This window comes from Amblyomma maculatum, chromosome 7, assembly GCF_055883805.1.
Source record: "Amblyomma maculatum isolate TAMU_Amacu chromosome 7, ASM5588380v1, whole genome shotgun sequence".
NCBI lineage: Eukaryota > Metazoa > Arthropoda > Arachnida > Ixodida > Ixodidae > Amblyomma > Amblyomma maculatum.
The window spans coordinates 87,864,254-87,891,025 of record NC_139350.1 but is presented as its reverse complement, the minus strand read 5'-3'; the positions used below and the strand labels follow the sequence as shown (position 1 = coordinate 87,891,025).

Here is a 26,772-nt window from a genome sequence, read left to right as displayed (position 1 = left end):
GTGGGTGCAGCCCTCAAAGTGCCCTTACCTCTCTCAGTAATAATTTCATCGTCTGTGACTTGATTTTGTTTCAAAAGAAGATTCCCATTGTCACTCTTGGAGCGCCTGAACATTAAATGCGCGTAATATACGTTCTCTCCTTATTTCTTTTTTAGAACAGCCTATCTCAGCCTCCAGTACGCATATGCATAACAGCAAATGATCAAAAAGAGAAACGAGCAAAATTGGTGACGGACAAATGGATGCGCTCCTTCTTTCAGTCCCATGCATTTGGACTACCGGGGCGCCTCGTTCGTACGCGCAGTGAGTTCTTTCTCGCACGTCTTGTTGGGTCGCTGCTCTTCCCCCTTTGATCGCTGTGCTCCCCAGATGATTTTGTCCAGATGACCCACGGGGGCTTCGCACGCTAGGAACAGGATCAGTGCCAGAAGACAGCTCCACACGTACGTGGATATCGTCTCGGTGACCTGCCAAGCAAGGGAAAGTGAAGCTAAGCCGACAAACTGCAAAGCGCAAACACTTGGCACTTCGCTAACGATGCCATGCTGACAACTACAAAGAAGCAGGAATCGTGAGGCAAACAAAGAGGAGCAATAAATAATTACAAGACCTATGAATGAAAGTGCACCATTTTTCAATGCAAATAGTTGGCATCTGCAGAAGCCTGATCTTTGTCACTAGTTCAATAGCTTTAGCTCCGCAGCTCTGAAACATTGTTCCTGTAGCTCGATCGCCGTGCCCCCTTTCTGCCTTCCAGAGCGAATAGATTTGCATGGTTGTCTAATAAAAATATAGAAGACAGATCAAGATAGGAGTGGAAAGACGCTCTCTGAGAGTAGTTTTGAAAATAGCGGCTCTGTTTTTGTTTTTTAGCAAAAACGTCAAACGCACACCATTTCATAACTAATTTTCGCCAACTTGTTTGATACTACTCCTCCGAAATATCAATGTTTTCATTTGAAATTTGATCTTCTCCACGGGCAGAAAAATCTCCCGGTCAGGATTACAGTTCATTAAAACTTGCGATGTGACCTGTTCCAAAGACTCCATCACATTCCTCGCAGTAGATTAGACGAGATACGCACTTACGAACACAAGAACAAAATAATCAATGTTCAATGCAGCACGGCGAAGATACGCACCAGATAGAAAATGTTCAGGTACCTCTTCACCCTCGCGGCATTGTTGGAGACAAAGAAGAACGGGAAGTGGATGAGGTACACCCCAAAGGACAGCCGGCTCAGCACTGCCAGAGGAGCAACCGAAAGCATCTTCTGCACAAATCCTGAAATGAACCCATAACACGAGTCGCAGGGTTATCTCCTCTTCAGAGAGGTTTTGAGGTAGCTAGCATAAGCCTGTATATTGTTACCTCAGAAAAACTTGCTCTTTCTTTCAGCAGTATTCCTAAATTCACTGTGTGCCTTTCAATAATGCTAGATAGAATCGACGTAGCAATGCAGAAGGCGCTGCATTCAGGTACCGTTTTTCCTGTACATAAAGGTTGTCACCGTTTCTTCCTCCAAATGCAAATACACAAATATCAGACCTCCAGCTCCAGATCTTCGGGATTTGGAACACAGCCTCTGACTATAAGCCTCCTCGGATCAATCAGGATAAGGAAATATTGCCGTACACGCGAAGCGCGAGCGAAGCTCATGATTACTGGTTGCATTTTATAAAAAATAATTGCTGCTTAGACGAAAGCAGATCATTTTGTTCTCCTGTGCTTTTGCGACAAGCCGCGGTAAACTTAAACCATTGAAATCACGGCTTTAACCACAGAATTGGCCATACAAAGTGCACTTAACGAACGCTACTTTGCAACCGAATTTGTTTTCTATTTTAAATACACGGTCATTTTTCATAAACGAAATAAAAAATACGAAAGGGAGATACCGGAAAACGAAAATTATTATTGTTTGTTGGTTTGTTTGTTTATTTGCTCTTTAGCTTTTTGTAGGTAATTTCGCCCGTTTAGCCGCAGCTGGCTCTTGCAGATTACGACCTTTGAATAAAATGGCGATGCACCATAGAAGCAAACATTTGGTACGCATCGGAGGCTTAGAACGCATATCGAGATGTTGACAAAAGTAAGAACACCTTACAATGTTGCACAGTTGGCCCACAATCGTTTCCAAAAACGCAGCCCATTGGTTTTCTGTAGCAGTTTAATTGCTCGCTGTAAGCGCCGGAAAAGCTGCGAGAAAAACAAAATCCTAATCGGAACCTTAGTCCGTTCCCATCAACAGGCGCATAACGTGCAGTATCCTATAGTATCCCACATCGCCTCACAATTAAAATGTGTCTATAGAACCCGGAACCTAGTGAAGTTGAGCTGTAATTGTGAGTTCGGCCAGAGATCTTTCAAATGAAAGGCTATCAAACTGAATGGGCCAAATAACAGCCACTTTTAAAGCATAACACGCACGCTTATATGCGTTACAATCAATAAAAAATATTCCGCCTTAAGACTGGTTTCAGCCAGAGTTGATTCGGCTCATTTAGAAAAATAAATGCTCATATACATGCGCACTGCATAACAGCTGTCTTCGTGCAATCATTTGCTGGACGCAACAGCCGATATAGGAAGCAGGACATATACATCAACCCCGCCGGGGTGGCGCAGTGGTTAGGGCGCTCGGCTACAGTGCCCAAAGAAGCGGGATCAAATCCCGGCCTCAGCGGCCGCCTTTCGATGGAGGCGAAAAGCTAGGCGCCTGTGTGCTGTGCGATGTCAGTGCACGTTAAAGAACCCCAGGTGGTCGAAATTACTCCGGAGTCCTCCACTACGGCGTCTCTCATAGCCTCAGTCGCTTTGGGACGTTAAACCCCAAAACCAAACCAAAACCATACCAGGAGATATACATCAATACTTTTACGCTTACAATTTCGTCTTGCAATTAAATTTCCTATTATAAATCAAGAAAAGCTGTAATAACTAGCTACTCCCCTTTTCGCGCAGAAGCAGTGTAAGGAGAAGGGAGCTTCACTTAATTGAGGCGTAAAAAGGGGGACTGTTAGGCCTTTCAGGTGTCATTCGTCTTTTCCTTCCAAACAAAAATTTCGCCTTAAACAGTCTATGCATCCTCAAATAAATAAATCAGATAGGCATGCAAAGCTAAGGATCAATGATTATGTCTCCACATGCATGTACAATATGGCAATCGAAGTTCTACAATGGTTGGAAATTCCAACATCTAAACAAGGGGATGTGTCCACATGAGCATTTTAGGGATCATGGGATCACATAGCTGGTAGAAGACTCTAAAAATGCAAGGAAAAACATAATAGGCACTTCATCATTATCATCAGCCTGACTGTACCCACTGCAGGGTGAAGGCACTTCTCATATTCATCCAATTAACCCGGTCCTGTGCTAGCTGCATCCCCTTGACCCCTGCGGACCTAACTTTCAGCCGTCCCCTGCTGCGCTTTCCTTCCCTTGGAATCCAGTTTGTTACCCTGAGCGACCATCTGTTATCCTCTCTTCGCATTACATGTCCTGCCCATGCTCATTTCTTCTTGATTTCTACTAGAATGTCATTAAATTGAGTTATTTCTCTGACCCACTCTGCACGCTTCCTATCTCTTACTTTGCCCCTACCATTTTTCGCTCCATAGCCCTCTGCGTTGTCCTCGACTTAAGTAGAACCATTTTCGTTAGCCTCCACTTTTCAGCTCCATAGGTGAGTACAGACGCCTAAGTATCCTTAAAAGATTTATTGTGATAGCGCACCGTTTTGCATTTGTGCTATGCAATGAACCTAATGAGTCTCTAATTACTCATTAGTAGTACTGAGTGGTAGGGCTAAACCGTCCTCCACTTGCGGATAAGTAAGCTAAGTGGTTGTATATAAATCTGCTTAGTAATGTTAATTCTTGATCTTATATTTTGCAAGACTTGCTGTAAGATAATACATTGTGGCTGTTCACTCGACGGTATTAGGTGTTTGCATTAGACCTCTCAAATGGTGCTCTGAATGGGCGCTCTTCAGTGATGTAGAGGTACAGCGCCCTGCTTATGACGCAAACGGCCATAGGTCGATCCCGCTTGACCATCTTCTTCGTTTTCCGGAAACGTCTTTATCGATCTAATAATAACGTTTTGCTAGGTTGTGACGCTGTGCATGCTGTCATACCCCTGGAGAAGCCTTCCATGTCACCTGCCACTGATTCATGCCACACCACCCGCCTATTCGAGTACGAAATTTCATGACTCCTCTAGCGGTTGATGACATCACAAGCTATTCATCGAGAGACATAATTCACTAGGCCGATATAGACAGCATGTGGGGCAAAGCCCGAGATTATGGATATGAAGAAAACTGAATTCTTCTGAAAGGCAGAAATATATTCTTGCTGTAGCCCACTCCCGGAAAAGCGATGAATGGGAGGTGTCAGTAGTTACCTGAAACGGTTAAATATGGCTTAGAGAGTCATCCACGTCAGTTGCCTCCCCCTCCCCCCCCCCCTTTGTTTGTGGAAAGAACCCTCACGTACCGTCTTTGCCAAAGGTAACCAGGCTGCATGGCTTGCTTCTCACCTTTATTATGAAGTCGATACTGATTCCCAGAGCAACGCGATGTCTTAAGAAGCTCCCCTTTTGGAGAGATTCATTGCTTCAGAAGTGGTACGAATTTTCTACTAGCAGACCCTGCAGCCTGGTTACTTTTGGCGAAGACGTTACATTTGATGTCCCAAACAATGCATGTCTTGCACTCGTGATGATGCGACATGGCATGCCGAAAGGCACCGCCTCAGTTACTTTTTCCTCGTTGTGTTTCCGTATCTGTCTATGCTGCTCACCGCCTCTTCCACTCACGCACAGGAACATGAGAGACGCCAGCGCTGCGGACCACACGATGCGGTCCCAGAATGCCAGCGCCACCTTGGCCAGATCCCCGTGCTTGGTGCCGCGGCTCCACTCGAAGCGGTACTCGAAACACGCTGTGCCCAAACCGAAGGCCACCACCCACAGCACTGCCTCGGCTCCCTGCGTTTGCGCATTTCCGTGTTTGCAGAGTATGCGGACAGACAGCAGCTCGCATCACAATTTAGGTCGCGATATTGAAAAGTAACGGCATCAGACAACCGGCCCTTACATCTTTGTGCATGGTGCAGCCTGCGGCGTAGACATTAAAGGACTTCTCTTGGGTTCTTTCCTATCAGTATTGTAGGTCTTTACAGTTGCTCGTTGTTTGACGCGATTCTGCTACGCACTGTCCTCCTGCTACTCCTGCTACTCACTAGTCAGCGGCGAAATACAGTTTGTGTGGAAAGAAATAGATTATCAATATTTAAATTCGCACCCTTCCTGGATGTGGTCACCGTCTTCACCAGCATCCTGAATAGCAAAATAATTGAGGTGGCCAGTGATCACAGCTTGTATGAAGGGTTCGTTGCCCACTTCCCTCTCTACTGCCCTCGGTATTGGCTAAAGATATCTAAATGCGGGCTGCGCAGCAATATGAGCTTTAGAACTCTTTGCAGTGGTGATGTAGACGGGAACACACACACACCACAAAAACACAAATGCATGCACGCATCCCTCCACCCCTCCCCCCCCCGCGCACGCACTTCTGCCTTACATTATGTATAAATTATTAATTATACCCAATAATGAGACATTTTCTGTAGTGAAATACATCAAATAAATTCGTTTGTAGAACGTGGTAGAACAATTTGTTTTCCACACTTTCCATTTCTTTCACAGGGACATTGATGCGCAAAAATTACTGAGCTTTCGTAAGCCGTGTCTGCTCGGTGGTGGTTGCTAACGAGTAGTATACCTTGCATTTGCATACGTTCATGGTGATAATATTGTTACGTGGAAGATCTACAGTCCGAAAGCTCTCCGCACAGCTAACGTTGATGAGGGCACCGATTTCACAACACTCAGCGTCGTCGTCTACTCGGAGTCTGTTGCACTTCTTCATCCTCATCACGAACACACGAGCAGCGAATACAGCTAAGTAACACTACCCCCCCCCCCCCCCCCGCGGGAAAAGCACAGTCACGGTGCGGTCTGTGTTAGCGAAATAGAACGTTGATAATAGGGCTTTAGACGGGACACATGCACTATTTCGAAGGTTGGAGCTGTGGACGGGGACTTCGGAACCACAGATTAAACTTCGTAGGTGACGTCGGTCACGGGGCGCAAAACACGGTAAGGGCCTGTGCAATGGGGCAAAAGTTTTTCACACAAGCCCACACAACGGCACGGGAGCCGCAGCAAAACGAGAGATCCAAGAGTGTAGTGGACATCACGGTGGCGGCTGTCGTACCGGATCTTTTGGGAGTCTTGGGATGCAGAGAGCCTGGCATGAGCTATCCGGCGGGTATCATGAGCGCGGGCGAATCACTGGTGTAACTACTGGTGACGTCTGCCGCGGGTAGGGAGGTGTCGAAGGGTAGTAACGGATGTCGGCCAAATAATAAATAAAATGGGGAGTATCCAGCGGTAGAATGGACTGATGAATTGTAGGCGAATGTGACAAAGGGGAGATGAACGTCCCAATCTCGATGGTCGTCAGACACATACATGGCCAGCATGTCTGTGAGGGTACGGTTTAGACGTTCCGTGAGGCCGTTTGTCTGGATGTGATATGCGGTGGTGAATTTGTGGCGGACGGAGCACGAACGGAGAATTTCGTCAACCACTCGCGACAGGAAACAACGGCCACGGTCAGTTAGTAGTTCACGAGGAGCACCATGATGAAGAATTACGTTTTCTAGAAGGAAGTTAGCGACGTCTGTGGCGCAGCTGGTCGGCATGGCTCGGGTAATAGCGTACCGAGTAGCGTAATCGGAGGCGACGGCGATCCATTTGTTCCCCAAGGCGGAAACTGGAAAGGGGCCAAGGAGGTCAACGCCTATACGGGAAAACGGGTCAGTTGGTATGGGTATCGGCTGCATGCAACCTGAAGGCAAAATTGTGGGCTTCTTCCCACGCTGACACAGTTCACATGCGGCAATGTACTGCTGGACAGAGCGGTAGAGCCCCGGCCAGTATAAACGTCGGCGCAGGCTGTCGTATGATGAACGCTGTTTTTTTACGGTCTCTCTCGTCGACAGAAATCTGCCAGTAGCCGGAACGAAGGTCGATGGATGAAAAGTATCTGGCTCCGTGCAAAGTATCATGCGCGTCGTCTATGGGCGGAATACATCTTTTTTGGTTATCTTATTCAAATGACGGTAGTCAACGCAGATTCGCCAACTGTTATCCTTCTTCTTGACCAACACGACAGGGAATGCCCAGGGGCTACTGGAAGGCTCGATTATGTCGTTCGTTAACATCTTTTCGACCTCCGTTTGAATGACGCGTCTCTCGGCAAGCGAAACATGATAGGGCCGCCTGTGAATAGGACTGGCGTCCCCGGTGTCAATGCGGTGGGTGACAACTGTCGTTTGACCCAATGGGCGGGTGCCGAAGTCAAAAAGATCACTGTAGGTAAACGAAAGCTTGTGCAACTCAGCGGCGAATTCAGGTTGCAGATCAGCTGATATCATGCTGTTAAGTGGATCAGGGCGTGATGTGGACGACGAGGGGGAGTTGGCAGGGAAGGCAGTTGTATGATCTGTAGACAGAGCTGAGATGGCACAATCGGTCATCGGGGACAACGCAGCTAATGTAATTCCCTCGGCCAGAACTTGAGTTGAAAAGCTGAAGTTAAGGACAGGAAGAGTGGTGCGGTTCTGAGAGATGTGCACAATTAGATGAGGAAGGGTGACGTGCCGCTGCAGCATGACATAAGTTATGGGACAAGCGAGATAGCCGCCATCTGGGACAAGGGGAAATGGCGACATAGGGATGTAGACGGCAGTTTCAGGAGGAAGGCGGCTAAACTGTGCTGATCGAAGTCGGGGTGAGCAGGAGGGGTCTTCAGAGCAGAGCGGAAAGTCCAAGCGAAGTAGGCCGCTAGAGCAGTCAATAAGGGCAGAGTGGGCTGTTAAGAAGTCAATGCCAAGGATAACGTCGTGGGGGCATTCATGTAGGACGGTGAACAACACTGGGGCATGACGGTCAGCAATTGTAACTCGCGCCATACACATGCCAACCACGGCAGCAGGGCTGCAATTGGCGACGCGAACTGTGGACGAGACGGCTGGCGTAAGGACTTTTTTAAGGCGACGGCGAAATGAGGAGCTGAGAACGGATAGTTGGGCGCCTGTATCAATTAGAGCAGAAACGGGAACTGCATCCACAAGGACGTCGATACGGTTATTTTGAAGGACAGGGGTCAACAAAGGTTTTTCGGTCCGGGTCATAAATGCAGCATCACCTCCAGGAGCTGCATTGGCTAGTTATCCGGTAAGTGGCCAGAATAGGACGGTGACAAACTGCGGCGAGGAAGAGGAGAACGCGAACGTCGTGCTTGCGGGGATGGTGAACGGTTGGCAGCACGGACAGTGGAACTAGGGTCAGCACGGGTCTGGTCGGGGCGAGGTGAGGAATAGCGAGGGGCATAGTTTCCGCGGCGGTCGACGTAGGTGAACTGACGAGATGGCGTATACCAGTGGCTACGGCAGTGACGGGAAATGTGGCCAACGCGAGAACAAGTAAAACAGATGGGGCGATTGTCATGGGTATGCCATTCATTTGGGTTGCGGTACCGATATCGGGGTGGGAAACCGGCGCTGGATGAAGCAGCAACAATCACTGGAGGGGCAGGTCCTGAATCCACGGTGTCGGTGGTGCTGGCAGAAGGGAGGCCCATATTCGCAACTTCTTGGCGAACAACAGCCTTAATAAGTGATATAGTATATAGGGTGTTTTCGTGTGTATGCGACAGTGAGGCCGCGGGAGTCATTGCCTCAAGCCCTTGGCGGACAATGCGTGCCAAAGTGTTGTCGTTAGCAGGCGGTAGTGGGGTCGGGAGATCGATACAGGAGGAGCTCTCAGCCTTGTTCGGCAGCCGGTCGAAACGGTGAGATATGCGGCTCTGTTTCGCCTGCTCGAAACGTCGGAACACCTGCAGCACAGAGTCCACGGTGGAGCAATCCCTGCACAACAGGAGGTTGAAGGCATCGTCGGCAATGCCTTTTACTATATGGCCGACTTTATGCTCCTCAGGCATGCCTTGGTCGACTTTGCGGCATAGAGACAGGACGTCTTGAATGTAAGTGAGATGAGACTCCGTAGACGTTTGGGCGCGAGAGGCGAACGCTTCCTTGGCAGCGATGTGGCGGCCAATAGACTTTCCGAACAGGTCGTGTAGCTTCTGTTTGCAGATATCCCAAGATGTTAGGTCGTCTTCGTGGGTTTCAAACCACACCCGTGCGGTCCTAGCCAAGTAGAAGATTACATTCGCGAGCATGAGTGTGGGATCCCACCGGTTGTGCTTGCTCACGCGCTCGTATAAGGCTAGCCAGTCGTCTACGTCGACGTCGTCGGTCCCGCTGAAGGTTCCGGGATCACGGGGGTGGGCCATGACAACAGCAGGTGCGGCGGCTATAGAGGTAGAGGCGTCTGTAGTCATTGTAGTGGTTCCGACGTTGCGGCCGCTGCGGAGATCCAGCTTGCGACAATGGATCAAATAGATTCACCTCCACCAAGAGATGTTACGTGGAAGATCTACAGTCCGAAAGCTCTCCGCACAGCTAACGTTGATCAGGGCACCGATATCACAACACTCAGCGTTGTCGTCTTCTCGGAGTCTGTTGAACTTCTTCATCCTCATCACGAACAGCGAATACAGCTAAGTAACAATATCTTTAGAGGCTCCAGCAACGCTAAGAAAAGCGCCGTCACGGCCCCTCAGGCGTCCCTCATCCCAGAGTGCAACTTTCTTCTTCATGCTCGCGTCTGTACTGATGGCACCACATTACTCGCCCAGGGAAACTAAACGCCTCTTCTATCGCGTCAGCATGCGGACATCCGAGTAAGAGGGCTCCGAAGATTAATTTTAGCTGATAAGGCTATGGCAACAACCTATGAATGCGTCGGTGAATCCCTAGTTGGCTGTATTACCGCTGCTTGGCGTCGAGTTTGCGAAAATTACCCATAGCTCGCAATAGGGTCACGGACCCTGCGCGTATCATGCCTTCCTACTTGCACGGGTTGGAAGAGAAAGAAGCGAACAGCTCATTCACAGATATAACTGCTATTATTATATATTGGCACAGTATCACTAGTATTATCCTAATGTTAGAATTTTTACACTACTAATTTGAACTAGAAGTTGAAAGCAAGGAAAAGGTGGAAGTAGCTCTAGCAACGGTATATCATTCACGTTTTGTTTCACATCCGAGATGTGGGAATGAAGACGTAAAACGTTTGCGTTGGCATGACATAGTCTTCAGTGCACGTCCATTGCGTTTCAGATGCATACAGACATGTTTTCCTTTTTGTTCATCATCAAAATAAGCGCCTTCAACATTCCCTTCAGTATTTCCGACGCATTAAACGTATTGGTAACGTCAATCGCGAAGTTAATGCAGAGACACTGACTGGAAACCAAGAAACCAATGAGCGGTGTTGTTACGGATGGAGCCGCCATTTTGGCCTCGATTCGGTCATGTGAGCTTAGCTAAGAATACGGGATACTGGCTCTGATGATTTACCAAAGGAAGTTGAGCGGAAAAACGTTGTAGGGTTTTAACATAGTTAAAACGAGTAAGTCATGAGGTGCGAAACCATTGGCTCGAAGATAGAAGTTGGTGAAGACGACGACGTGCAATTCTCAGACCAAAAGTATTTTGTAGTTTAACACGCGGAGCTATTGGTTGCGGCGAAAGCTGCGGCGTTCCGTGCTCGGTTCCTACAAAAAATTCCTTCGCTTCGACGTTCTTTTCTTTTTCTTTTTTTAGACCACGAGCTCTCTCAGCTACAACATAGCTTATCGCCTCGCTTTTGCATGTTTAACCTTCAAAATCGACCAAGGTAAAACCAAATACACACTGATAAGAATTAAAAATTGTGGTAATTAAGTATAAATTGGATAAAAGCACAGTATGTCGTAAAAGAGCTATAGCAAGTGCTGTATATTCCATCGTTCCTAGTTCTACAGCCGTCGTGGCTCACCAGCGTCACAGTTGTCATATGACGCCAGCAGTTGCCGAGCCACTGAAGCGGCGAGTGAGAAAACGGCATGCACAAAAGATACTCTCTTGGCAAGAGTATAATCCTCCCTTGTCTACCTTGGGCCGTCATTTGATTTATTAAGGCATCACTAACGGACATCGATGTGACAGCACGTACGTTTGTCATCTTATAAAAGTTGCAATGCAACCGTTCAGTGCGCAACGTACAGTGTTTTGCGCCTTGTCATGCCCTTTCTCTAATTAATTGGCATTCATCCGCTAGCCTAGTTAAGCGATAGGGATTCGAACTGACTTATGTACCTCCAAATGCATCCCCTAATCCCCGCGTTTCCTCAGATCGGGCCTCGCTGCGTGAGCGAGCTTTGCACTGCACGTCGTTGTCTTCATCAGCGTCCATTCGTGCGCTGATTGCCGTATTGCCGTTCCGCGAAAACTGCAGCACTGGAAGTGCCGGGTGCTCCACTCAAAAACAAAACATAACCTTACGTTTTCTTCGAGCATCAAGCGCAGTACAGAAACTGAAATGCGATATTAATAAAATAGTTTTATGGACGAAAATTACTTACTGTAAACAGCGTAATACATCGGTGGCGTCCGTCGCGCCATCTTTCCGACGTTGAATAAGTTAACTTGAGAAATGGCCGCACCGTAAATTCGTTAAAAAGAGTTCATAGCATGTTAAAAAGCGATTGTTCTGAGAGGTGTCTCTGAACGCAACCTAAAGGTAACATACACTCCCTGAATAGAGGAATTGATTACGATGAAGGTAATTGAATAGTTAGGTGTGCGGATGAGGTTAAGAAGTTCGCAGGGGTCACGTGGATGAAGCTAGCACAGAAGAGGGTTAATTGGAGAAATATGGGAGAGACCTTCGCCCTGCAATGGGTATAATCAGGCTGATGATGATGATGATGATGAATTGAATAGTGTAACCATTGTCATACCGTCACATCCTGGCTGCGTTCGCGGCTGGTTTTGCTGCTGTTAAGGACAAAAAACATGGTAATATGCAACCTAAAGGGGAGCATACCCTAGGAAATATGGTCGTAATTTATTTGAATGTTGTGAAATAAAAAAATAAAAAATGGACCCGCAGGAATCGAACACATGTCTTACAATCAGGTACGTGGTGTTAATCCATAGCCCCTCAGAAGCGCCGGGAAGTGTAGTATTTAATGCGCTCTTATTCGTTTTCCTTCAACGTAATAAAGATGGCGCTACAGACGCAACTGGCATTATTACAGGATTACTGCAAGCAATTTTAATCCAAAAACCTTTTCTTATTGCCTATGCATTTTAGTTTATGCTCTACAATGTATACTAAAAAAAAACATACAGCTTTATTAACTTCCTTTTTGTTGCATTTTATTTTTTAGTGACGCCACCCGGCCCTTCTGCTGCTGCAGTTTTCAGGCATTGGCAATACGCGTACAGGACACCCGCTACCGTACTGCCCTCTTGATGTGCAGGCCTAGCGCCGCAAAAATGTTTCATGTATTTCAGCCTTACCCTAACTTTCAAATGTGCTTTCAAATGTGCTTTCAAATGTGCTTTCAAATGTGCTTTCAGATGTGCTTTCAAATGTGCTTTCAAATGCGCTTTCAAATACGCTTTCAAATGCGCTTTCAAATGTGCTTTTAAATGTGCTTTCAAATGTGCTTTCGCATGATACTAGTATTGTTGCGGAGCCAAAACGTACTTGCATATTCCTTTCTTCCCGGTAGCCGTATGCAAGCCACAGTATTGTTGGTTAGGTTCGACCGTGAGAACTAGCGTTTTTGCACTAAAACTTTCACGTGCTTAATCCAGTTATTCTTTGAATTACCCGCGTCTGGATATGTGGACTATGATGCCACTATCTGGTGAGACAATCATGATTCAAGTAAAATGACGGATGGCAAGATTCGTGGTAGGCTTTGGAGTCCGTATGATCGCTATCGCACTACAATGGCATGCGATCGATTGCTATATCAAGCAAATAGTACACGCGAGCATTGTCACGCAGCGTCTTCAAACGTAGCTTTTACCTGCTGACGTAAGGTAATTAGGGAAAGTAACCCGGTGATCAAAAAAGGCCTGAGCCTCTTATATCCTACCACTGCGCCAGAAGGAAGATTCGTCTAATTATTTCCAGCTAAAAACTGGCATTGCGGATAGGTCAGGGCATTTTTTTACATTTTCTTAGTATTCGTCGCTTAACAATCTTTCCAGCCGTCCGCTGCTATATATATAGAGCGTCGCTCTGCCACGCAGATTTTGTATCATCGTGCTCATTACCTCCCGTTAAGACATTTCCACCAGGGATGTTGGAAGTATATCTAGCAGGGTTTCACTGATCCCCCTACGTTCTCGCCTCTTAACTGCATTTCCTACACGACAGGGGAGTATAACACGCCTGCAGTATCATGAGATGCAAAACTGTCTTAAGCAAATATTTATTATTTGGGCGTGCAAAATTTTTAATTCTTCTCAGAATTGCACCTAAGGGAAGCCTTTTTGTAGGTACTAGGAAGTGACTAAATGCTAGAATTACGTCTATATGCTAGCGGCTATTTCAGCAGTAATTTAGCCTCGTGAGCAGATCACAAGACGCGCGTTTTACGAACAGCTCGCACGCAAATTAGGCAGGTTATATAAAGCAATACTAACACTCAACAAGAATTCCCCTTTCTGCGGTATGCAGCGGGAGATAAGGTTATGAAAAGAGGCAAGTATTGATTTGTCCTTACAAAAATAAGTGTCGTATCATTTCCTCTAGCAGCCACGATTTCGGTTTACCTTTGAAATGTTCCGGTTCCTGTAGTTCTGCACAACGTAGAAGGTGATGCAACCACCGAAGTAACACGCAGCGTGGTAGAAAGGAAGCATGTAGATGTCAGTAATCTGGTGAGCGAAGTCGCTGAAAACACGCCAAGCCACGCACGTTAATGAACACCGTCCAAGCTTACGTAAAGTTACGCGATAACCGACAAAATTTCAGGTTTATTCTGCGCCAAAATACATAGCTCGTCCAGTTCCAAACAGAGACAGGCAATGTTGTCCCTTTTTAATAGCTAAGGCTACAAATCTCCTAATGCGCGGTGTACTTCTCTCTTCACGTGTTCTGAATTCGTGCCTTCCGCAAATGCTTCTTGGAACCTAAAGCAGTGAGCTTGTATGAAGGAACTGGCCTGAGAGACTACTTTCCTTCAAACCGTACCGAGTCATTGCACCAAGTGACTTACGGACCGAAACCGACGTGTGTGGTTTTCTTTGGCAGTTCTGATTATGCGTTCGGTGTGCAACATACATCGCCGCTGACTGGGAGCGCACTTGAACTGTACGAGTGGTTTTCTCGGATTAAAATGAGGAAACGACCGCTGAAGATCAGCTCCGTGCCGATCGTCCGTCAAGTGCGCAAATCCAGGACGACATTGCTAAAACCCGTGATCTCTTCAAGAGGGATCACGCAGAACAATCGAGCAACTCGATTATTTATCCGGCTTATCATGGAGCTTCATTCACCGCATTTATGTAACGAGTGGGTGCTAAGTTTGTGTCAGGACTTCTCATTCGAAAGCATGACCGTCGTCGTGTGGAAGCCTGTCATGCAAGGCAGGGCGCGGTGACAGACGATCGAGTTCTTCAACAAAATCATCCCAGGCGCTCAATTCGCATGATATGGCCCCTGCAGACTTCCTCCTGTTCCGTCGGCTGCTTTTCCTCCATCCATCATCATAAATATCACTCCTGATCGACCGCCAATTCTATTGACTTCGATCTTGAAATCTACATTTATTCAATTTGTGGTCAAATGGTGGCATTTCACAATATTACGATTAATTACCGCGAGGGTAGGCGAAAATAGCCCACTCCGCGTAAGACAGCTCAGCGCATGTTATGCAGAGCCAGCTGCAAACTGGCGCTTTCGGCAATGCCTATAAATATTCACTTATATATCCTGGCTACTGTTTCTTTTGATATAAAAATTTCAATGCTCCAAAAAGCGGATCTTCCAGGTATACTGAGAGATTGTCCCGGGTAAAAACCAAAGGCAGAACGCCACCTAAACGACGCTTTGGAATGGGATCCTGAGCCGTCCAGTCAGACTCCACGATACACCGGTGGACCATTTTCTGAGCTTGGTAAGTCGCCGAGACTCAAGGACTCGTGTCGAACCCATGCCGTCAAGAGGAAGAAACCTAGCGATTTCCAGAACATTTATTTTACTTACGGAAGTAAAGTTTTTATCTTTCTTTCTCCGAGCATGTGCTAGAAGGCGTGGGTATCGTGTGCTGTCCTCGGCAGTATATCTGAACTCTGCAGTGTCGCGGTGCTGCATTGCAGAATCTGCGCTGTCGGGAACAAATCGCATGAAGCAATGGGTAGGTGCTTGATATATGGTGCACTGTCACCTTTATATAAACTTCAAATGATTGGCTGTGCCGACAGACTCGATATTTTAGAGCCGAGCCCACACCCGATGGCGACGAGAAGTGCTAGCGTTTTTGGCGTCTGCAGAAAGATGATATCGCTGATACCATTAGGCCTGGAGGGCTTAACGCGGAAAATTATGCAAGTTTTTGACACTTGAAGAGGAGCGCGTCAAGAACACCCACGGCGCCGAGAGTGCTACGCGGTATGAACTGAGATGGTACGCTTGAAAGGTCCTGGCTGTTGCTCACCACATGGACATAACGCCAACGCCACTCAAGGCAAGCTGAGGACGGGTCCATAGATTAACGAAACACCATGAAGATTGCATGCACTGTCGAGCGTAGTTGTGTCATAGGCTCTCAGCCGAACATTAGGTTAAGCTTTTGGTTCGGTTTGGTTTGGTTTGTGGGGTTTGACGTCCCAAAGCGACTCAGGCTATGAGAGACGCCGTAGTAGAGGTCACCGGAAATTGCGACCACCAGAGATTCCTTAACGTCGACTGACATCGCACAGCACACTAACACCTTGCTTTTCGCCTCCACCGAAGAGTGGCCGCCGCGGCCGGAGTTCGATTCCGCATCCTTGGCCACAGAAGTCGAGCGCCTTACCACTGCCTCCTTACATCAACGCTCGCCAAAAGGACATGGGTACGATCAGTCACACATTGCGAATGAGAATCTGTACCCAGTCTGGATCGATAAGCCAGACTGTAAATGTGGACTTGAATGGCGCTAAAAGCGTCACGACAGAAGCAAAACGACAAAGATGTTCGATGGTGCTGTGCATCACCGACCACGCTTCCTCTTGAACACCACGACTCGTAGTATTTGAAAGGATAACTTTCCTTAAGGGAAAGTTTTCCGTACTCACCGCGGTCTATGTTCAAGGTAGGGGTATGATGTGGGACTAGCTGGCTTTTGAATGCAAAAAGGCTATGTGTCAGAACGGACAGGAAGGTCTAGTGCGACGCAAGGCCGTCCTCATCATCTACAGTTTTAGGAGACATCTGACTTCGATGGTGTCAACGTTCTATATATATGGTCATGTACGAGCGAACTTGGATATAACCGCTAAAGTCATGACAAGCATGCTACAGCCTCTCGATGTGTGCTATCAACCTCCTATTCAAAATGAAGTTTCTACTTTTAAACGCCCATCGTCGATAAGATCGCTGACGGCAGGATTAAAATGGCATCTATACTGGGCAACTGAAGAGCGCGCCTCTTCCACAAGCCTATATTGAATGCATGTCATGCGTTGTCGGAAGACATGGCCTCAAATAGATTCGAGGTTGCCCGCAGGCCTCTATTTTTATTGTTTTTGTTTTGTTACGCTAAATAAGACCGGCTTATTCATGTCACTTTGCGTATTTTATAGTGTTCCGGTGAATTCATTCTTGCATGCTTTGTTGCAATTACTAGTCGTTATGTGCACACGCTATTATATTAGGGCGAAGAACTGGCATCCCTGTCATGGGCGAAGAGTGGCTTCCTTAATATTGTATGACCGACTTGCCCAACAAAGTGCACTCTTGAGCACATTGTTTTGTTACCTACGTGCACTTTTAGCGTAACTTGTATAAAACCTTCACATAGCAGCCTGCATGTGTCACTCATGCGCAAAACATGTCCTCTCTTTGATTGTTCCTTTGTATTGTGAATGTTCCTGAAGGAGGGCAGCTTCGTCAAGCTGCTCTTGCGGAGATTTGTTTCCGTTTCCACGTCCTTAGTTTCGGGAGAAATAAATTTTATTTGATGTCAATGGCTCCTAACGGTCCGCAAACGCTAAAGCAATGAGAAATTAAGAATAAATTATGTAACAAAAAATGGCACACTTCCGTTTAACCTTAAGAGCAGATGCCGCCTTTTATTTCCGGAATTTTTCAATGTTTCCTGGTAACATCAGTACATATTTCATCACGTTAGCAAGTCATACGCACCATAATGCCTTCATTAGGTGGCCCTTTAACACGCATATTGTACCAACGACCCTTCGTGGCCTCATGCAAGTTCTGCAAGCGGGTAAAGGCCAATCACGTTGACAAATGTGGACTACAAAATTTTCGCGAACTTTCTATCAAATCGTTTACAACGTTCCGTGGCGGTTCTCACTAGCCCTCATCAGACGCGTGGTTTCCGAGGCCGCTCCACACATATTAGCCTACATGTTGCACGCACAATTCTCTAATCTTGCTCTGGTTTTTATGAACAGCTTGCTCTACTCTAGATTGACCTCGCAAAAGCATTTGATCATGTCCGGCATTCGTTTCTATTTTCTCTTCTCGAGTGTGCCAATGTTGGATCAACCGTACTTAAAGAGGTGAAATTTTGTTACAAATGTTCCAATCACTTGATTGTTAATGGTCACCTCTCAGAGCATGTAGCATTTCGATCATCCGTGAAGCAAGGCTGTCCTATGTCCTCGCTACTCTTTGCTTTCTACCTAGACCCACTTTGTTTCAGTGTACTGCTAAACAACAATATTCGTGATTACGTTGTCTTCCGTAATAAGTCAAAGTGCTTATGTATGCCGATGATTTGGTGTTTTTCTGCACCAATAAACCAAGTATTGACAAAACTATAACCACTATTGAGCAGTTTGGAATTGTCTATGGCGCACAAAATGAATAGCTCTAAATGGTCGGGTCTGTGGTTCGGTTCATGGGGATCAATGCCGACTCATTATGCTGGAATGAATGATATCGTGTCCCCACTAAATGCCTTGGAATTTCCCATGATGCATTCAGATATAGAGCGCGTTACTGGAAAGAGCGGGTCCTGGCCCTGCAAAGCTATGTTCTGACCTTAGTCGTCGTACACGGCAAATACACCCCTGCTGAAGAAATCGAGCAAACAAAAAGCACTCACTCGACTGTGTCTGGCAGTTGTATCATGACAGGCGTGTAACTGGACCCGTACATCTGCCACGCTGTATATGTGCAGCATGCGACGGACAGCAGTGTCAGCGCTATCAGGATGACTCGCTTGCTGCTGAAAAATACGCGCAAGCATGCAAACGAGAATCTCTTACTGCTATCCACATTGCATGACCGCGTATTTTCGTTTGTGACCAGCCTCGGTTGACAAGCGCCAAGTAGTAGGGAAAGTTTTCATCGAAAGTAGTTCATGCCTAGGGAAGCACTTTCCTGTTGCAATACAGGGTATAAGATTTACACGGCGCTAGGGTTGTGTATATCGTTTCCATACAGGAAAAAACCTGCACGAAACCGTGTTGAGCTGTCGTATATGCTGACGCTGTATTATTCACCGGCACTGGTTGCTATGAAGGCAAAAAAAAAAGGCTGGAGAAAGAGTTACAGGATATGAAATGTTCCGAATGCCCGCTTATTAAAAACAATAATAAAACGCGATAAAAAAATTAACCGGCCCGAATAGGATTTGAACCTCATCTCCTCCGTATATAACTGAGAGCGTTTTAACCGTTTCATCGCGCCAACTTTCTTCAGACATGGTGTTATTACAGTTAAAATAAGTTGTAATTACATAAACTATTTGCAGATGTTTTAAGAAACCCCCCGAAAAACATATCAAAAATTCAACAGTGGCAGAGAGCACTAGACGGGAGGAAAGGCTATGCACTTCAAGAAAGAGTGCCACACCGGTTGAAAGTCGGTCTGTTCATACTCCTAAGTTGAACAAAAATTGACAGAAATGAGATTAACGTCAAAACAACAACACTTTAACTTGTCATAAGCTGTGTAATATTTTCTTATTAGTATCATCATCATCAAAATGAAAATTCTTACATTAATGCCTAAGCATTTCCTGAATCTTGATTCGCGTCATCAGAGTGCGGCACCAAAACCTGTCACCAAAGCATGTCCTCATGAACTGGCACTTAAGGTTTAGGTAGATGCTCAAGCTTCGCCTTAGGAGTAAACGCGACGGCGCCTTTAGCGTCGCCTTTCGTTTAGCGAATTTGCTTTCTGATGACACAGCTTTTCATTAGAATGTAGTCGTGCGGCAAATCATACACCAGGCGCACCTGGATGGATGGATGGATGAATGGAATATTGGAGTGTCCCCTTTGAAACGGGGTGGTAGCAGCAGCTATCATGCTCATTTTTCTCCCTATATCTTAATTATTATTTTAGATTGGTTTACTATACCATAGTTCTATTTATAAAATTTTTGTATCTGCATTACTAACATTGTCACTTTTCTGCGTTTAAGCCACCAATCTTCCAGTCGTTTTTTGCTAGCTTCCACCGTCGGTTTATTCACTCGGCCGCTGGTATCTCTAAACCCCAGAGCTTCAGCAACAGTGACTGCGCCTGCATCGACTTCCGGTTGGATACTATTACATTCTAGTATAATATGGTCAATTGTTTCACTGGAGTTGCCACATACAGCACATGCGTCATCTTCATTGTTAAATTTCTTTTTGCAGCTGCGTGTTCTAAGGCACCCTGATCTAGCTTCAAAAAGTCGGGTACTGTCTCTTGAGTTATCAAAGAAAGCTTCCTTTCTGATCTGCTTTTTCCATTTTCCGTATAATTCCACACTGTTTCTTTTCCATCGAATTTATCCAATTTTTACCTTCTGTGTTTTTCACCTGTTGCTTAACGCTCTTTATTTCTTCGTCCTTGTGACCAGCATATTTACTGGTTAGTTTCCTAGTTCTTTTCCTCCATTGTGAGTCAGCGCTTTTAAGGTATAGGTATTTAAATACTTTAGCTGCCCATCTGTTACTGTCCAATTTCCTCAGGCGTTCCTGATATAATATTTTACTCTGAGCTTCCCGTACTTCGAAATATGCCCAGCCCATATCTCCCTGTACCGCCTCATTTGTGGTTTTGCCGTGGGCACCTAGTGCTAATCGTCGAACGGCTCCTGTACCTCTGATTTTAGGCACAAAACCGCATTTCCGAAAGTAAGTCCGGGCACTATAATTCCTTTCCAAATACCCCTCTAAACCTCATACCTGTTTTATCCCCACAATGCCCTATGCGTGATTATCCCGGAATTTCTTCGCCCTTTGGCCTTAAGTGATTGCTCATGCTTTCCAATGTATGGCAATCCTTCGTTTACCCATACCCGGAGATATTTATATTCTGCTACTCTGGGTATTTCATGGCCTTGTATTTTAAGACCCTGAACAGTTGAGCCGTTAAAAATCATCAGACCCGACTTAACTGCGCTAAAACTGAAGCCTAGAGCATCCCCTTCGTCTCCGCAATACTTAACTTTTACTTAATACTTAAACTTTTGTACTGCTTCAGCGCCATATGTACTGCGGCAGCACAGTACGACAGCGCGCGTTTTTTAGTAGGCGCCGCGTGCTGGCGCTGACGTTCGCGTTACAACGGACAAATAAAAAGAACACCGACACCGGCTTTTCTGCGACACAGCGCTAACGCTGGTGGAGTTAAATTCGTGCCTACGCGAATCATCATTCTTCAGTGTCTCTTCCAAATGAGCTAAAAAATAGTCTGCGCCGACTTTCTACGAACATGCAACTTGTGGGATTCAGGCTTGCCGCGGCTGCCCTTTGAGCCGCCGCCGCCCGTGCCATGTTGTTCTCCTTGTTCCCTTTCTCCCGCCTGAGGCGGCGGAGAGAGGTTCGGACGACTTGTCACTGTCGTTTGGCCACTGCTCCGCCCTGGCGTCCCAGTGGCTGTTCCCATTGGCGCCTTTTGGCGGGAACACGGAACCGCTTCGACGGCCGCGCTCGCGCGACCCTCCGAGCGGAGCTCAGGGAGAGACCCCTACGAGACACCGCAAGGTGCGTACGCAACTGTTCTTGTCTGCCGGCCTTTGTCCTCACAGACCAGTGTGTACTCGAGTTCGTCTGCTCCGGGTCTTACCTGAGAGCGAAGCTCGAGCCTGTCGATCGTGATCCAATGATCCGCGACAGGCGTACCTTGCGGTGGTTGCCCACTCTCTCTCAATGGAACCCTTTGGTCACTGCGAGAGAGAGAGAGATCACAGCACGCCCTTGCGTGCTTGCGGCGCGCATTCCTTGTCACTGCGTACGCGCAGGGGAGCCTTGCTCCTCGTGCGCTCCCGGGACGCGGTGACTGAGTCTGTGTGTACCGCTGGAGGACGGCGTTGAATAAACGTCTTCTGTGTCACTAGGAGGCTTGTGTCCTTGCAGTGAAGTGCTATCCTTCCGGTGGAGGTTGAGTGCGCGCTGCGGTGTTTCAGTGTGCGCGTGGTGACGGCTGATCGGGGCTTCGGCTCGCGCGACGCTCGAAGCCAAGGTGGTTGGTGGCCTATGCCCACGTAGAAACCACAAACTATATATTAGTCCTTGTCTAGCGTTAGGATGTTTTAGGGCGTTGACAGAAATAAAAAAAGTAAACACTGAAAAAAAAATGATTGAACGATGACATAAGGTTTAGAAATTTCAGATTTGGAAAAAGGTATTGAAATTGCATAATTAAATGTAAAAATGAAAAATAAACCAATAACAGCAATGATGGCGCGCCTAGTATAACAGGAACGCTCACAATTTCGCATTTCTCCAGTGCTGCTTCTGCAGTGCTCTTTTTATTTCTCGTAGCTGCGATTTTACGGATATTTTTCTCAAGCGTTGGAATTGCTATCGCCGTTAAATGATTGCCAACTGAGCATGCTGAATATTTTGTCCGGCTGGTAAGAGGCGACACCGCTGTCCCGCATCTGTAATAAGCATCTGATTTCTGTGATTATACATCAGAATATTTTTTTTTAATCTAGAGGGCACTTTGGACCACTAAAGTGTGATGAGGCGAAAGCCATTATAGCGCGGTGGATCGTAGCCGTCCACTACGGCACCTCTATCTCCCTCTATTCTTTCACTCTCACCTTCCTCCCTTCCTATACGGCGTGGTAGCTGTGTCGGCGGAGAGTTGTGACAGATACTGCGCCTTTTCTATCCTGTAAATCAATTTCAAACTCCACTGGTGGCTGCTGTACTAACGCCTCCTCAGTTCAGGCGTTCAGTCGTGTCCGACTCTTCGTGACCCTATGGACCATGTCACGCCACGCTTTCCGGTCTCTCACTATCTTCTTAACATCACATAGCTTCATCTGCAATGCCTCGAGAATGCCATCTAACCATCGTGTTCGCTGCCTACCCCTTCTCCGGCGACCCTCAACCTTTCCCAACATCAAATCTTTCTCCAGCGACTCCTCTCTTCTCATCAGATGACCAAAGTAGCTGAGCTTTAACTTTAGAATTTGACCCTCCAATGAGCAGTCAGGGTTTATGGTCGACAATATCGACTGATTTGATCTTCTGGCAGTCCAAGGAACTCTTAAGAGTCTTCGCCAGCACCACAATTCAAACGCGTCAATTCTTCGGCGGTCAGCCTTTTTCACAGTCCAACTCTCGCATCCATACATCACAACTGGAAAGACCATAGCACGGGTTATACGGATCTTGGTTGGCAGACTAATGTCTCTGCTCTTTACTAGGCGGTCAAGGCTAACCATTGCTCTCTTTCCCAGAAGCAACGCCTCCTAGACATCTGCTTCTGTTTGCTGTGTGGTGCGGCGTTCGAGAAAGCGGCAAATGAAAGGCGCCGCACGGACGCCTGGATCGGTCGCCTGGCGGGGTGAGCGTCGTATATGCATAAATCACCTGGTGACGTCATGACCTGCCGTAACGGTGCATCGCGCGCCCCTTGTCGAACACAACCAGCATTTTACGGAAGACATCAAAGGTCAACCGGTGTTTTATAATTCGTTTACAGGAAAGGAAAGGCGCAGTAACTATCATTCGCGGAATCCCGCTATCATCCTCACGGTAGACAAGGGGAATTATGAAGGGCGTTTCACGATCCAGGGTGTGGCACTGTTGGTAAAGCGTTGGGCTGGGGATCCAAACAATGTGGAGGTTCGATGCCCGGTGGAGATAAGGTTTGTTAATTTATTTTTAACTCTCTCTCTCTCGAAAGCGTGAAACCTCTGCTGACAACTTTCTGTCGAAAACAATGAGGCATTAAAGGCTTTCGCCTTCATATCTCAAAGTTCACTATTCGGTAGTCGTCCCACATACGCGCACGGAGATGTATCGGGTGCATCAGTTCGTGGCATAACGAGCACTTCATCATCACATGCCCCCTGTGGCGCAGTGACGTTAATTTTCCAATAAGGCATTTAAGGCATCAACACCCAAAGCGTAGAACGAGGGACAACTCGGTTGGGTACTCTACTGAGAAATACAACGGTGACGGAAACCTAATAGAATGCACAAGACAGGCACTGTGGCCTCCTCTTTTTCTTTTCTGCTTTAATGTGTGGAATACGGTTGGCACTATTCAAAAAAAAGCTGCCAGGGTTTAACTCTGAATAAACCGGTTAAGACGTGCGAGAGCACTGCATGGAATGATTTTGCTTGGTTGTTCAGTATTGAGGGACTGGTACAGAGTTTGTTTGTTTTTTCACTTGCACCGACGTTAACACTTACTATTAACGGCATACTATCGAAGATACATATGTCGACGGTTCCAATCCCTATCACAAACTAGCCTCCAACTCACGACAGGGCTTTAACTGAACTAGCAGGTGGGTACCGCCCTGAACGTTGTAGACGTAATGCTTATGGGAGAATTTTTGTCCGTAATCGTGGTTACTTATTTCTTGCCAGTTCCTCTGGACATGTTCTCTGGACACATTCTGCAGACACCTCCCGTGGATGCCACGCATGGACCAAGCAAGAATTTCGCCATAAATTGATCTTGCGTAACAGTCTTTACTCATCACTTTTGACGGTGACTCGACGATGTCAGCGGCCGTAAAGTCCCTCGAAAGCGGCCGCATCTGTATCTTCGCTTGCTGTCGATACTCCCGCCTCGTTGACGCTCGGGAAAGCGTTTTATCCTGATAGTCGAGTCGCCTCAATCCTAAAAGGCATCGAACACTCTATGTCGCTGAAGTGTATACGCCGGTGTTTGCCATGCAAACTTGATATTCGAACTCGGGAACGTGATCGATGGCTGATGCACACGAAGCAAGGTTCCGGCCAGAGGTATCGTTTCAGTTTTGGCTGCTGCTAGAGCGCACCGCCCGCCTCGCGTCAGAAATCAGAGTCCGCGTTTACGTCAGTGTTTTATTCATTTTAACCACCGACGTGGTACTCAACACAGTGAATCGCAGTGGCTAAGAAAAAAGAAAATCATAATTTTCGAATCAAAATTTGTCAACAATAAATGCATTTTGCGGCCGGAGAAGCGATAACAAAGTCAAGAAACACCGTTCTACAGATTTTCTGCAATAATAATTCTTATCGCACTGTAGTCAGTGCCCCTTTAACCCTTAAGCGGATGACGGGACAGTGTTAATTGCTCTCATCCACCGACTCCCCTCCGCGAATCTTCGTTCATGCACAGTCATGAGCAATATAACAGGGCGCAAACTTTTTGCACAAAACTGCGAATATTCTCGATATTTCTTTATTAAATATCAGGAAGACAATCTGATATCATAAATCAAGAGGAAAACTAGATAGAAAACTGCAAAACTGCGCTTGGTACACATAATTACAGAGTTATCAAGAAATCAAAGCTGGAACTTCGTTCCCTCTGATAATATCCATGACTGAACGTGCAAGTTGCTACTCGCTTAACCTCTTACGCCATTTTGCCTCTATGTCTCTTTGTGCCACCGTAATCTCACACATACAGATCAGAATACAGTTGTAAGGTAATGTCAACGACCACCCGACATACAAACATTCCGCTTTAACCGAGCCGAGCATCCCTGCGTGGTCTACCGGTAGTATGTCTAGTTCAGGATCCAATGTGGAAGAGTTCGATTCCCATCTCAACCTGCCATCACAATTAAGAGACCACAGTTGGCAGGCGCTACCAACTTGGCCATGTGTTATGGTTTCGCGGAGCCCCACAACACGTCCGCCAAACAGTTCACGACCATGTCCCCTGCCTACTATCACCCGTCAGAGCTCGTGTCATTACGCGGTATCGTTAAAGGCCCGTTATGATTAAAGTTCGGTGTTGTCGGCGCTGTGTACGAAAGTTCAGGGGCATGGCTTTGGCAGGTGAAATGGTCATTGATTGATCGGCGGCTCGCGTGAGACAAATGATATGTCCAACTGAGGTCGGTAATTTGAGACGCTAGATTGAGAAGAAAATCGAACCCACCTGGACTCCTTGGATGACACGTTACTCCGAAGCCACCAAGTGACGTCGGTAGGATCAGTTTAAGTGGGACTTTAAATGCATGTTGGCTGTCTGTCTCATAATTTGGTAGCTTATACGACAGTGTGTAATGTGTATACCTCAAATATAGCTGGTACAAATGAAGGGCTTAGCTATTAATCGAGCAAAAAAGTACGTCCACACGAGCAAGGATTATTAAGGGGAACAGCAGACGAGGGCCATTAACGCTATCCCGTCATACCTTTAGAGGCTGAGCTTAGCTCTCCCCGCAGTTTGTCTTCTTACTTATTTTCGCTCTAAACGTCGATGCAGACAACGCCAACAACGTCTACACCGGATCTTCTGTAGAAACAAAGCCTTCAACGCTATAGCGTAAAAGTGGGCACACGTTATTGTGCAGCAGAAATCTCGTGTTTTCGGGGATTCCAAATGATGAAATCTTTACGTAAATTGTGCGTTTTTGCCGGAAAACTCTGCGATGAGCCTGAGGTCACTGAACGATGCCGTCGGTTGCATTAAGAGCGAAGCTTCTGTGGGCAGTATACAGAGTGTAGCTGATGCAGATAAGGTAGTCTCAACAAAGGGAGGAGCGATGAGACGAGAGAGGTTGAAATTCGCAACTTTTTTTTGTCATTCGCCTTGCGATCTCTAGATTAATGTAAGAACGCATCAAAATAAGATACTTTTCAGCTGGTAAGCATAAACGCCATCTGATTTGAGACATTGGAGAATTGGATTGTTGTAGCTATACCGCCACCAAACGTAATTCCTACCTCCAGGCAGCGGCCCTGACTTGCGAGTAGCATGCTCTGAAATGTGAATTCACCCCGAGGGTGATATGTGTAAAAATATTTATCTCCTGCTTGTTTACTTAATAAGAATGAAAAAAGGCGTTACCTGGGGGCTAAAAGGTGAACTACCAGTGCAGCAAAAAACAGCTGGTAGTCTGCCGAGATGTACCATATGTGGGCGCTAAGACCCTATAAGAGAAAAAACATTACACAACGGACTGTTAACACGACTCTGACCACAAAGACACGGAGTGACAAATTCGCACCCCGGAGGGAATGTCGAAGGAAAGCAATTGAAAAGAAATAAAATTTAGTGCAAGAAAGAATGCTCTAAGTAAGCGTTAACCCAAAGCAGGAATTCAAATACGAACACTTACCATCTGAACAACCTAA

At 46.6% G+C, this 26,772-nt stretch overlaps 1 protein-coding gene across 1 annotated transcript in view; it reads right to left on the bottom strand.

Annotated features, from left to right (window-relative positions):
* Positions 1-223: 223 nt before the first annotated feature.
* The window catches only part of LOC146183896 (O-acyltransferase like protein-like), a 94,160-nt gene continuing 67,611 nt past the window's right edge, over positions 224-26,772 (bottom strand). Inside the window, exons 10-15 of the mRNA XM_084608434.1 lie at positions 26,486-26,568; positions 18,330-18,449; positions 13,825-13,945; positions 4,810-4,996; positions 1,143-1,285; positions 224-467 (exon numbers count right to left, since the gene is read on the bottom strand). Coding sequence (XP_084464560.1) covers positions 276-467; positions 1,143-1,285; positions 4,810-4,996; positions 13,825-13,945; positions 18,330-18,449; positions 26,486-26,568 — 846 coding nt within the window. The 3' untranslated portion in view covers positions 224-275. The remainder of the gene's footprint in view (positions 468-1,142; positions 1,286-4,809; positions 4,997-13,824; positions 13,946-18,329; positions 18,450-26,485; positions 26,569-26,772) is intronic.